This window comes from Ylistrum balloti, unplaced genomic scaffold, assembly GCF_031769215.1.
Source record: "Ylistrum balloti isolate Yb309-2 unplaced genomic scaffold, AGI_CSIRO_Ybal_v1 Utg370460, whole genome shotgun sequence".
Taxonomy (NCBI): domain Eukaryota; kingdom Metazoa; phylum Mollusca; class Bivalvia; order Pectinida; family Pectinidae; genus Ylistrum; species Ylistrum balloti.
The window spans coordinates 202997-216114 of NW_026782304.1; the positions used below are offsets into that span (position 1 = coordinate 202997).

Here is a 13118-nt window from a genome sequence, read left to right on the forward strand (position 1 = left end):
AAAAGTACTGTCAATGAATGGATAAAATTACATCACATACAGTAGGACTCTCCTCCCTTGACTCAACAGTGATGCATGTAAGCTGCCAATAGACTGGAAAATCGGAAGAAAAGTCAGAAAATTGTTTTAGACTACCATCAAATGGTATGTGGGTTGTTTAGATCTTCTTGTATCCATCATCTCCTAGTCTGCTCTGTAATAATTCTTGTTATTGCTATTTTTTGAGAAGTTGTGGACAGATCTTTCTCAAATTTCATATCATTGGTTTCCATTGGTCCCTAGCGGTACGCTGTAAAATTTTGAATCTGATTAGAAAACGAAATGCTGGCAGGCCATCTTTGGTTTTGACAATGATAGATTGTTATCATATTTTCTGGAGAAGCATTGGATCATTTTGAAAATTTTCCCTTGGTCGATCCCCAGATATGCATAATCCATATTGAGAGGGAGTCAAAAAATATTGACAGGTGGAAATCTTTGGGTTTAAAAAAGAAGTTTGGTATCACTATTTCTTCAGAAGTTTAATTTATTTCTCTTCAATTTCATAAGCTAATTCTCCTTATCCCCTCGTTGTAGATGGTTGATTTGAGATTGATAGAAAAGTGAAAATATCAAACTGATGAAGATCATACCATGATGGGTCCAAGATCCCAATGAGATCTCTTGTATTTAAAGGTCAAAGAAAAACAATGCTACATTTGGTATTTATCAATATTTAATACTTGAAATGAACCAAACAATGGCAATCAATGTATGGTGAAAATCGTCCGATAGATTCAAGTCTGCTATTGTTTCTATGTTCAAGAACTTGAGACCTATTAACAGGTGGTATGCTAGGCTGATGCAGCCTCATATGCTGGTACAAGATGCAGTTTTGGTACCAGACCATAATGTCCCTGTAATTCCCCAATCCACCAGGACTTCGAATCAAACTCTTTGCTGATGATATGGATCATATCGCCTTTTTTAAATGTCAATTCATCATTGGTACCACCGGAAAAGTCCCATTTACCATAATAGAGATTCTCAAAGTCTTCTTTCGGATTAACAATCTTACGTTTCTTTGGTTCGGGAGTGTCGACATTGGTCTTTGGGGGTGGGAGAGGGGGAAGGGGACTTCTGTTTTTAGGTGGGGGACGAGGCTGTGAGTCTGGTACAGGTGGAAGCGGTTTCCGCCCCGAGGCTGATGGGGTTGTCGGAGGTAGGACACGAGACGGAACCACAGGAGCTGCCATGCCACCACAATCATCATATGTTTCCTGGTCATTGTCATCAGGGACAGGTGCAGTGTCATCATAGATTTCCTGATCCTCAGGTACCGCAGTCTCCTCTTGTGTCGGCTCCTGTGATAGGGGCTCCTCAATTGGTTCGTAAATAACATCCGCATTATCTGAAGGTCAAAAGGTCATTATCTTATACTGATTTGAGCACTGAAAACTGAAGGAAAGTAGACTTGTTTGCCACAATGCTAACATGCCATTTCTCTGTTTGTCTGCCAAGCTCTATCATTTATACAGGCCATACATGCTATATCCAGACAGTTCAGTATTGGAATGAATTTAAAGATACCCTCGATAAGGGTTATGTAAAATGAACCTACTCCAATACAGACTGCCCAACCATCAGATTAATGCATGCTGACATAACTTCATTTGTGATGATTGTAATTTTAGTGAATTTAATAAAATTCTAAAGAAAACGGTATGATGAGTTAAATTTTTAGGGGCATAATTCTCGAAATATATCATTAGAACATGGTGACATACATATATCTAGTTTCACAAAATTCAGTTATTTGAGCAATTTTGTCTACAGGCCAACAATCGTACTCTGTAGAACCACTTATTTTCATCAGGGATTTACTCTTGTTGTTTTCATGTGTTTCCTTCTTTTAGAATTCACAAGTCAGTGAATTTATAAATCAAACATAAGTTTCTAGTATAAGTGAAAGTTATCAGCTCTATTTATCCTCAAAATCAAGTGTCTACAGATTAACTGTCTTTTATCCTCAAAATCAAGTATCTACAGAATAACTGTCTTTTATCCTCAAAATCAAGTGTCTAAAGAATAACTGTCTTTTATCCTCAAAATCAAGTGTCTACAGAATAACTGTCTTTTATCCTCAAAATCAAGTGTCTACAGAATAACTGTCTTTTATCCTCAAAATCAAGTGTCTAAAGAATAACTGTCTTTTATCCTCAAAATCAAGTGTCTACAGAATAACTGTCTTTTATCCTCAAAATCAAGTGTCTACAGAATAACTGTCTTTTATCCTCAAAATTAAGTGTCTACAGAATAACTGTCTTTTATCCTCAAAATCAAGTGTCTACAGAATAACTGTCTTTTATCCTCAAAATCAAGTGTCTACAGAATAACTGTCTTTTATCCTCAAAATCAAGTGTCTACATAATAACTGTCTTTTATCCTCAAAACCAAGTGTCTACAGAATAACTGTCTTTTATCCTCAAAATCAAGTGTCTACAGAATAACTGTCTTTTATCCTCAAAATCAAGTGTCTACATAATAACTGTCTTTTATCCTCAAAATCAAGTGTCTACAGAATAACTGTCTTTTATCCTCAAAATCAAGTGTCTACATAATAACTGTCTTTTATCCTCAAAATCAAGTGTCTACAGAATAACTGTCTTTTATCCTCAAAATCAAGTGTCTACAGAATAACTGTCTTTTATCCTCAAAATCAAGTGTCTACAGAATAACTGTCTTTTATCCTCAAAATCAAGTGTCTTTGGAATAACTGTCTTTTATATTCAAAATCAAGTGTCTACAGAATAACTGTCTTTTGAAAAACCACAAAATTTTGAGCTTCATAAAAATAAATCATCTCACAATAAAGTTTAGGAGAAAAACTACCATGGAAAATTATCTGATCAGAGAAGTAGATGCTGTCTTAAAAACTCATTCTTAAATGTGATATATTATAGACTTACCATCATATAGCTTCTGTGCTCCTGTAACTTTCTGTATTGCAGATTTCCATCTATTGTAGTCATCAGAACTGTGCGCTACAAACTAAATTAAAAAAAAAAACAATGTCATTGATGAAAAATAAATCTGATTTTAATAACGGAGACGGAAGTAGATAAGAAATTTAAAATTAGAATATCAAAGTATTTTTCTGATTGGTGTTAACGAACATGACAACTGCTATTGGTTAGTTTCAGTGATGTTAAATGTTTTTAGCTTTCATGTTTCAAATTCTCATTTTACCGAAGTTTGAGGAAGAAATATATTTTCGATGGAAGTCATTGAACAAACTATGGGTTATCTCTATAAATTTTATTTTCAAAGTGATGTAAAGTCATTAATTTTTTGTGGAGAATTATTTTCATTGATTTTGAGGGCTCTCTAAATATATATGTCCTTGAATCAATAGACTGTTAAAATCAGTACTAGTAGATTTCTTAAATACTATTTATCCATAAAATCAAGTGTCAACGAAATAGTATTCTCTTGAAAACCCACAAAAATTGAGTCCCACGAGAGTATCAGATTTAACAGTATCATTGTTTCATGACTTTATTCTGTCCTGGAAAAAGCAAAAAATAAAAAAAAAAAAATAAAACCCTTCCAAAATAACACCCAACAGAAATGTGATAACAAAAATAATGCCCTTTCATGTACATTTGAACATACCTGGAATGATCTCTTCCCTGTCCCAACAATCTCAAAACAGAGCTCCTTCTTGTTGGCTTCTTTGACAAGGTCTGGTGCAGGCTGGAAGCTATAGCCAGTGAGACAGAATGCTCCCTTTTGTTTCTTGTCTTTCTTACCCTCATAATAATACAGCCTGTCATCTTTGATCACACACCACCGCTTCTGAAGTTTTGCCATCATCAGTAAACCTGTAATGATATGTAAGTAAAGTAGATACAAGCACTGTGAAATCAGTAATTTTTGTAGGGTTTTATTTTTGTTGGTTTCAAGGTACTCATATATCCATGAATCACTGAGCTATATTCATCTACGAAACCATGAAAATTGAGTCGCATTAAAATAGGTGATAACAAATTTTAAAAGTCAAAATCCAAGATGGTGGTCTGTCAGCCATTTTGTCTTTCTGATAAGACCCAAAATCAAATGGACACATCCAGGGATTGAGAAGAGCCTATACGTGAAATTTTAGACAGATCCATCCAACTCTTTTCAAGAAATAGCGGTAAAAATCTTGCAAAGTCGAAATCCAAGATGGTCACCTTGTCAGTCATTTTGTTTTTCTGATCAGTCCCAAAATTTAATGTGCACAACTAGAGACCAAGGGAAATCTACATATGAAATTTGAGAGTGATCCATTAAGTACTTTTCAAGAAATGTAAACTTAAACCACGGGTGTCCAGGGAGACAGGTAAGCTTAAACCACGGTTGTCCAGGGAGACAGGTAAGATTAAACCACAGGTGTCCAGGGAGACATGTAAACTTAAACAACAGGTGTCTGGAAAGACATCAAAAAGAAAGAATGCAAACATAATTTTCCATAAATTTTCAAATCACCTTTTTTCTGTTTCTTTTCCAGGAATCCTGAGATCACATCATCCTTTAAGTCTGCAGCTGCCACCTCTGGGAATTCTGGAAATGACCAATTGATTTTTTATTTAACACAAAAATCCAATCAGTTCACTACCAAATCTACTTTCAGTTTTTATATTAGTGATATATTCACATTTATGGTCTACATTTCAAATCAGTCCCATAGACATTTATTTCTCTGGATTGGAAAAGTTATCAGAACGATATTTACATGAACCTGATAAAGATAACATGCCCTGCTACCATCAAATTGGTCAAATTTAACCTTGACCTATGATTGACCTTGATTGACCTTCCATGACACTTACTTTGATCAGAATATGGATCTTCCCCATCATCTGTTGTTGAACTTCCACCTGTCCGGGATGACTCATCTCCTTTGTCAACATCTGCAGCACAGAAGACTACTTCAACAACATATGTCATATCAACATACAAACATGCATCATATAAAATAGATGTTGTTGTGATACATCAAAACAGGTGTTACTGTGACATGTCAAACCATGTTGTCGATTTTTCAACATATCAAATGGGTGTCAATTTGATATGTCAGACAGATGTCATTGTGTCATGTCTAACAGGTGTCAGTGACATACATCAAAAGGGTGTTGTTGTGACACAATTGACAGGTGTCACCATAATATACAGTGAAAGTGATGGCTCAAATGATTGAGTTTTGAAACTACTTAGACATATAAAAAGCAAAATCCATTTGAAAAACTATGTTTACAAATTACAGATCATTTTTAAGAAAATTGTTATTTAGTTCCCAGAACAAACAAGATCCAAGAGGAGTCTTGGTGCTCACTATTGTTTGGTTTTAACATGTCACTTAAACAATCGTCCTCCCTCTTTTCTCTTCTTTTCTCTCATTTGGTCTGAAGGATATGAAATTATAGAATTCCCCTTAAAAAAAATAGCGATAATTATCTTTACTTGTCAAATCACAGGTGGATGTCTGTCATCCATTTTGTTTTTCTGGTCAGTCCCAGAACTAAAACTACAAAACTAAAATCTAAGGAGAACCTACAGATGAGAGGTATTTCACAATCAAAACCAAAATGGATATCAGACATTTTTTGTTTTCCTGTTCACTCCCAAAATCATTAGGACAGAGCTGAGAACCAAAGGAAACCTACATAATTTGAGAAAGACCTACACTGTACTTCGTAATAATTAGTAATAAGCTTTCATTGTCAAAATCCAAAATGGCCACCTCTCAGTCATTTTGTTTCCTCATCAGTCTAAAATTCAAAGGCCACAATAAGGGGTCAAAGGAAACACACATATGAAATTTAAGAAAGATTAATCTTGTACTTCTGAACAAGTATGAAGCAATAAGAAGCTTTCATAGGCAAAATCGAAGATGTACACTAGTCAGCCATTTTGTCTCATAATCCAATAGGTACAACCAGGGATGAAGTGGAACCAGTATAGCTACCTATCAAATTTTATGAGAGCGATCTAACAAGTATTTGCTGAGAAATAATCTGTTAGCTGTTTGTTTGTTGTATCAGTCCAGAAATCAAAAGAGAATAATTTGACATCAAGGGAATCCCTTATATCAAATCTGAGAAAGATTCTTCTCATATTTCTCACGAAATAGCAGTAACAACAATTGTTTACAGATGGATAAAAGGACAAGTGATCTAAAATCATTGCTTATTATAGAACATACTTATTGACAAAAAATGTGCTTGTGACTTCTGTTATAGTTTAAGTTATATGCTACCAAACATATAACCCTCATTCTAAAACAAATCAAAGGATAAATGAATGTTAAATCTATGATTTGTGTTGATACTACACTTTGTGTGTGTGTCAAATTATCTCCCTTGAAATATTTCATCAGCATTACATTGAAGATAGAGGACACATATTAAGTATCTTTTCTCTTCGTTGAGTTATAAATTAGGGTACATGCAAGCATGATACCTGTTACCTAATTTGTAAACATGCATCCATGGATGAATAGCCTCAATATCCAAAACCATGACATCAGCTTCACTCACATGCTTTTTGGGGAAATGAAATGAGTGATAAACACCTACAGGATTTAGATTTCTATCACATCATTAAGACAGTTTGTAACATATACTACAAGTTATACCAGGAATACCATGCATGCAGAAATGCTAATCAATGTGGATAATAAAAGTACAAATCTTTATCCTTCTCTAATACATTATATTAAACATTTTTATAATTCTACATATAAGTAAATCTTATAGAAAGTAAATCTATTAATAACAATTTTTATAACTTTTTTTATTAATAATATTTTATCCTGAAGTTTAGTGATCAACACAACATTTCCTCTCTCTCAAAGTCAGTGGGTTGGCCTGTCATGGGACAATTCAAATTTTGTTGTTAATTTAACTGGTTTCTGCTTATATTTATGACTGTCCATTTACCTTAAGTTCATCACAGGAGGAACTTAAGAAGAAATCTTAGATTAGCATTATTCCTCAAATTCTATTGCGAAAAAAAAATAGAAATTAAGAAATCTTTTGCAGTTTTAGAACCTATAAATATGAGTGGTCTTATGACTAGATGGATAGAGATTACAATGACTTCCAAATTTGGAATATCCAACTTTTTTTACATGTATTCTCAAGAGAATGATAATATAGAACAGCAGCAGCACATAACAGAAGATTGTTTGTTTAGCATGCAAGTTTGATAGCAGTGTAACAAGAATAGAAAAATGCATGGCAAGACTAGGGCTTGAACCAGGGACTCTCCGAATGCTTGACAGATGCTCTACCAATCCAGCTACTGACAACCAACCCAGTCCAGTTCCACAACAGCAGATCACACAATATAGCACATTGGGGTATTGATTTTCAAGTCAAGCTAAATTCTGATTCTTCTGATTGGAAACAGTTGCAGACTGACAAAGTATTTTTTTAAATCTGTTACCTGAATAAGCATGCAAAATTGATTTATATTGGCAAAAAGCCAATATTCTGTGACCAAATCTCACTCGAGATGTAACAAAATGTCAGCAATCATTCGAATACAAATATGTGACCGGGGAGACCACTGTCATAATGGGGAGATCACTCTAATACAAAAAATGTGACATGGAAAATCACTTTCATACAAAATGTGACAGGGGAAATCACTCTCATACAAAATGTGACAGGGGAAATCACTCTCATACAAAATGTGACAGGGGAAATCACTCTCATACAAAATGTGACAGGGGAAATCACTCTCATACAAAATGTGACAGGGGAAATCATTCCCATACAAAATGTGACAGGGGAAATTATTCCCATACAAAATGTGACAGGGGAAATCACTCTCATACAAAATGTGACTGGGGAAATCACTCTCATACAAAATGTGACAGGGGAAATCATTCCCATACAAAATGTGAAACAGGAAATCACTCTCATACAAATTGTTGCAAGGGATATCACTCTTATTCCAAATGTGAAAGTTGAGATAGATTGCATTGCTTGCCATTGTTTTTCAATTTTCCACAAGACTTCATTTTGAAAATATGACAAGTCAGGGCTATCAACCATTTTGATTTGCTGATATTTATATTCAACATGGGGTATTCCTTTCCAAGTTGACGATTTTTTGTGATTTTTCTATTTTCTATTCAACAATCACAACAATGTAGTCAAATATTTATTTGTATAAGGCTTTATTACATTACTGGTATATTCTTCGGAATATTTGCACTAACCACTGCATTTATTGTTTAAACTGAATGTGATTGTTTCAAGAAGACATTCAACATACCTGTTATTTCAACATTTCATCCAACGATGAAAACTTGGGGGCCAGTTACAGTGTATATATAAGTAAGATGATTTGAACAATGCATTGCATTGAAAATACCTTATCTACTACAAAACATAAAGTTAAACCTTTTGAGAGTTTAAAAGTTCACATGTTGACCTCATTTCCAGTCCATAACAGTATGGAATCCATGTTGTGGTAGCTTGTTTTACCATGGTAAGAACTAAACAAATGCAAAACTACAACTGTAAAACTACAAATAATAGTTGCTGTAATTATATAATATTAATAGTGTTATCAAACATTTGGGAAAGGCAAAAATGCAAAACACTAAGAAAAAAAATTTAAAAAGTAATGTAACATGACTCCTGATTGGCTTTTTTCATGCACCATCAGCCAATGAAACAGGCTCTTACCAAGGAAAGAAACTGACAGTCTGTTTTTCCAAACAGACCAAGTTGATGGAGAGGAGGAATTTGATGCTAAAAGTATGACAAGAAAAATAATGTATAAAGAATATATCTGTGCTGGGTGTTAGAAAAGTAAAGAAAAAAAATTAATAGAGATCCAATAATGCCAATTATAAACTCATTAAAGCTAATGAAATTCTGTGACATCACATTACATATAGATAGTAATATCTTTCTTGTACATGTCTTAGTAAATGCATTGTATATGTTTTTACCTCTGGGATGGGGTGATGAGGGGGAGGTAATGGGATGGAGAAATGGCACTTTATCATCAGGATAATCTGAACCTGGTTACAACTGTGTAAATATTTTTTTTTTTTTTTTTGTAAACTTCTTTTTATGGTAATTATGAAGTCATCTCCTCAATGGACAGGTTCTTTATAGACAGGTGTTTTGTAGATAAGTCTTGTTTATAAAGAGGTGTTTTATAAACAGATGTTTTATAGACAGGTGTTGATTATAAACAGATGTTTTATAGACAGATGTTGATTATAAACAGATGTTTTATAGACAGATGTTTGTAGACAGGTGTGTTATAGACGGGTGTTGTTTATAGACATATGTTTAACAGACAATAGTTATAGACTGTAGTCGTTTATAGACAGATGCTTTATAGACAGGTGTTGTATAGATGGGTGTTGTTTAAAGACTGATGTTTGTAGACAGGTGTTGTATAGATGGGCGTTGTTTATAGACAGATTTTTGCAGACAGGTGTTGTATAGATGGGTGTTGTTTATAGACTGATGTTTGTAGACAGGTGTTTGATTTTTGCAGACAGGTGTTGTATAGATGGGTGTTGTTTATAGACTGATGTTTGTAGACAGGTGTTGTATAGATGGGCGTTGTTTATAGACAGATTTTTGCAGACAGGTGTTGTATAGATGGGTGTTGTTTATAGACAGGTGTTGTATAGATGGGTGTTGTTTATAGACAGGTGTATTATAGACAGGTGTTGTTAATAGACAGGTGTATTATAGACAGGTGTTGTTTATAGACAGATGTTTTCTAGACAGGTGTTGTTTAGACAGATGTACATTTGTAGATACAATTCATTATAGATTTATTTTGTAGATATTTACATGACTAGAATAGAAAATTCAGTCCTAGAATATGTTGTTTAAATATAAATCAGAGAAAAACAACATTTTAGAGGACAGATGTCTAACAATGAGTCAATTTGGAACAATAAGTACATACGTATAAATATAGATAAGATTATTTTTACCTGTTTTGGTTTTATCCGCTGCTAACTGCGGGTAGTCATCCAATAGCTTGTTAATCTTGTCCACCAGACTTTGTTTATGCTCTAAACAGGACTTGGAAAGTTTTTCATTTTTCAGTGTCTCTTGCAGAAAGCTATCCACTTCTGTAAAGATATTTAAACATGAGATTCAGTGATTCCATGTAAAATATGTGTATATATGTTAACTTATTATGACCTATGTCCAGTAGAAGTCTGTCGCACAAGTATCATTTTCTAGATTTTTGCCATGAAACTGACATCACTTGGAGTACTAATGTAGAGTTTGTGGTTATCTAGCAGAAAACTTGATCCAGAACCCTTCATGTATATGACGGGAACAGAGATCATATTCCTGCCAAGCACTCCAAAAGGAATCAAATTTTTAAATGTCAGTCATAATAATCCATGGCACTACAACATGCTTGTACTCTATCAACATCACGAGTGACAATAACCCATGTTGACCTAACCTACTACATATATATACACTTGATAGGACTTCCTGATTATGATATCATATGACTGTCATTGATACATACCATACTAATGTCTAAACTGCTTACAATACATACAGTTTAAGTTTGGTCTGGTTACCAACTGAATCGGCTAAAATACTGAAAGTGTCCATCCATCCATCCACCCACCCCTCAATCCATCCATCCATCCATCCATCAAACCATACATCCATCCATCCATCCATTCTCCATCCACCCACCCACCATCCAGTTTTAGGTTTTATCTGTAGCATGACTTTCTTCCCTTTGATTTCCTTCAGGAGGCTGATATTAAACTTAGGGAACGTTCTCAGTATCTTTATCTGTTACAGTTATTTCTCTACTGATTTAATTCACTCACCTGCTTTGCTAATATTTTATCTCCTTCCAAAAATCATTTGGATATCTGTGCTCTTTAATTTGTTTCTATTAAACCCTCTGATACTATAGACAAGAATTTCAAGTAATGCCAGTTTCACTGCATTCCAATTCTTTGAGTACACATTGAATACTAACTTGTTACCAAGTACTGCAGTAATTATATGTGTACCTCTGGTCCTCCTTCAATTATGTCTTAGCCCTAAAAATCTACTGCTTTTTAATCTTAGACTGCATGTGCCTAATATCTACCTGTTTATATTTGTTTAGATTGTATTCAATATTTTCCAATACCCAGGTACAATTGTTCTTGAAAGCCATATTTCCCTCCTGCTTGAAATACCATAGTCCTTAACTCATATGTACATTTTGATAAAATCAACCTTTGCCACCCGATATGAAGACCAGATTCCTCATAAGGATCATGTTGCATGGCAGTGTTTTTTCTTAACTTTTCAAACTACCTATTCTTTTTAATTATTTTGGGCAAGTCAATACCCTTTGGCTTAATAGGAAGATAACTTCTACCTGTCTATCTGTTGATCTTACCCTTTTGATTTCAACTGATGAGCCATGTCTTTAACTTCTGTACATCATAAGCATCAAATGTTTAACTTACTACACTATAATTTGTATGCTAATCATTTTGTACCATTAGAACAAAAGACATTTCATTTATTGAAAACATTTGTCTCTTTTCGGCTGGGATGAAGGAGACTGGCCCAAACAGCTGTAAAAATATATGTATGTATATCATCTCAACGTTAGTTCCAGACTGTTATGTAATTCGGAACTGCCATTTTGTCAAAGCGTATCACATGAACTGTTGACCTGTGTGACATCACAACCTGATAATTTTGGTTGCTGTAACATATCACACTTCCAGAAAGAATAAGAAAAAATGTGATTTAAACCATTCATCATAAAACATTATGAGTATATATTCCACTGGAAAATTTGTGTATCTTTTCTAAATATACATTTTTACATGACAAACATTCTCCCAGACATGATGGAATAATCTATCAAGCTATCCTCAGATGCCAATGTTTTGTTGTCGTCTCCTGCTGTCATACGAACACAAACAGACAATGAATATTAGGCAATGCCTTCTTGCAATATTCTGGCTTCGGAAGTCATATTTCTTTTGATGACTTATTTCTGATTTTATTTAAATAGCGAGTTGTAGAGAGATATGAAAAATGAACTTTATCTAAATACTTTGTGCAATAAGAATAAAGTTTACTAAGAAATATGCATATGGCTCATTTGTACATGGGTACTCCTGGGTCACTGTAAGCTAAGTTAAGCGTCTTAATGATAAATGATTTCATCAGAAACGGAAGTTTGTCATTTCAGACGAGCGAATTTGAGGTCGGTTCTGTGGATAGTTTTCAGAAAAACACAGGTATCTCATCTATTAGTTTTTTTTAATAAATCTTACAGTATGAACAAATTTGAATTTATTTATGCATTTGTTTGGTGGCAATTCGACGACATAGCATAGCTAGCGAGAAATGTTTCTTATGAGATCCGAAACTAATGCCCGGAGAATACCACTATATGTTTACGTCAGTCTGTACATCGTTCATGCTGATGAGAAATGCTCACAACAGGTTCAAGAAGACTTTTCTCGTATCTACGTAGGTTATAAAAAACCACTACCAAATTCTAAAATATATCCCATTGTGTCTAAAAGGCGTTATAGATACATACAAATTTAATAGATATCTTCAGACTAATTTTACATCCAAACTGTTTGAGTTAGCCTCAACTGTCACTCGTGTTACACGTGTTGATAGTGTTTATAAACAAACTGCCCCGCCCCCTCCTGAGAGAACTAAACGACGAATAACAATTTACATACCACCGAAAATATTTTTGATGTTTTCGAACATCAACGCCATCCTGAAGAGTTCCCAAAATCAGGAACACCAGTAGATGTGTCATTCACCACCATCCAGGAAGAAACTAGACTAACTTTCTGTGAGCACTCCACTTCCTTGTCGGTGTAAACAACGGCGATTTTCATTGGTCAAAAGTTTTACGATTAACCATACAATATCGCCGTTACATCGAAATTATATTTATCTTATGCTATCTGTTTAAAGAAAATAAGATTAAGTGGAAGGGTTGTGTGCTGCACAGAACATTAAGCCAATGACGAGTTATCGTTCTTCTGAAATAAAATTGTGTAACAGTTACACAACGTAATGACCGCTCAG

At 34.2% G+C, this 13118-nt stretch overlaps 1 protein-coding gene across 2 annotated transcripts; it reads right to left on the bottom strand.

Annotated features, from left to right (window-relative positions):
* Nucleotides 1–697: 697 nt before the first annotated feature.
* Nucleotides 698–12857, bottom strand: LOC132555206 (src kinase-associated phosphoprotein 2-A-like). Of its 2 annotated transcripts, XM_060219560.1 has the most exons (8): nt 12761–12857; nt 10004–10144; nt 8724–8789; nt 4854–4934; nt 4510–4584; nt 3655–3863; nt 2949–3030; nt 698–1390 (listed from the first exon to the last, which is right to left on the bottom strand). In XM_060219560.1, the coding sequence occupies exons 1-8, from the start codon at nt 12798–12800 to the stop codon at nt 834–836; spliced, it is 1251 nt and encodes a 416-aa protein (XP_060075543.1). In that variant the 5' UTR covers nt 12801–12857; the 3' UTR covers nt 698–833. The 2 variants fall into 2 exon arrangements, with proteins under 2 accessions (XP_060075543.1, XP_060075544.1); XM_060219561.1 differs by lacking the exon at nt 8724–8789.
* Nucleotides 12858–13118: the final 261 nt, after the last annotated feature.

Bases quoted from the DNA above. Each gene is read 5' to 3' on its own strand.
- LOC132555206 (XM_060219560.1), bottom strand. From the start codon at position 12,800: ATGGCGTTGATGTTCGAAAACATCAAAAATATTTTCGGTG. The intron at 4,935-8,723 runs GTAAGAGCCTGT...TCTGTGCTGCAG, and splicing joins ACTGTCAGTTTCTTTCCTTG to ATGTTGACAAAGGAGATGAG. The intron at 3,864-4,509 runs GTGATTTGAAAA...ATATCATTACAG, and splicing joins GGAAAAGAAACAGAAAAAAG to GTTTACTGATGATGGCAAAA.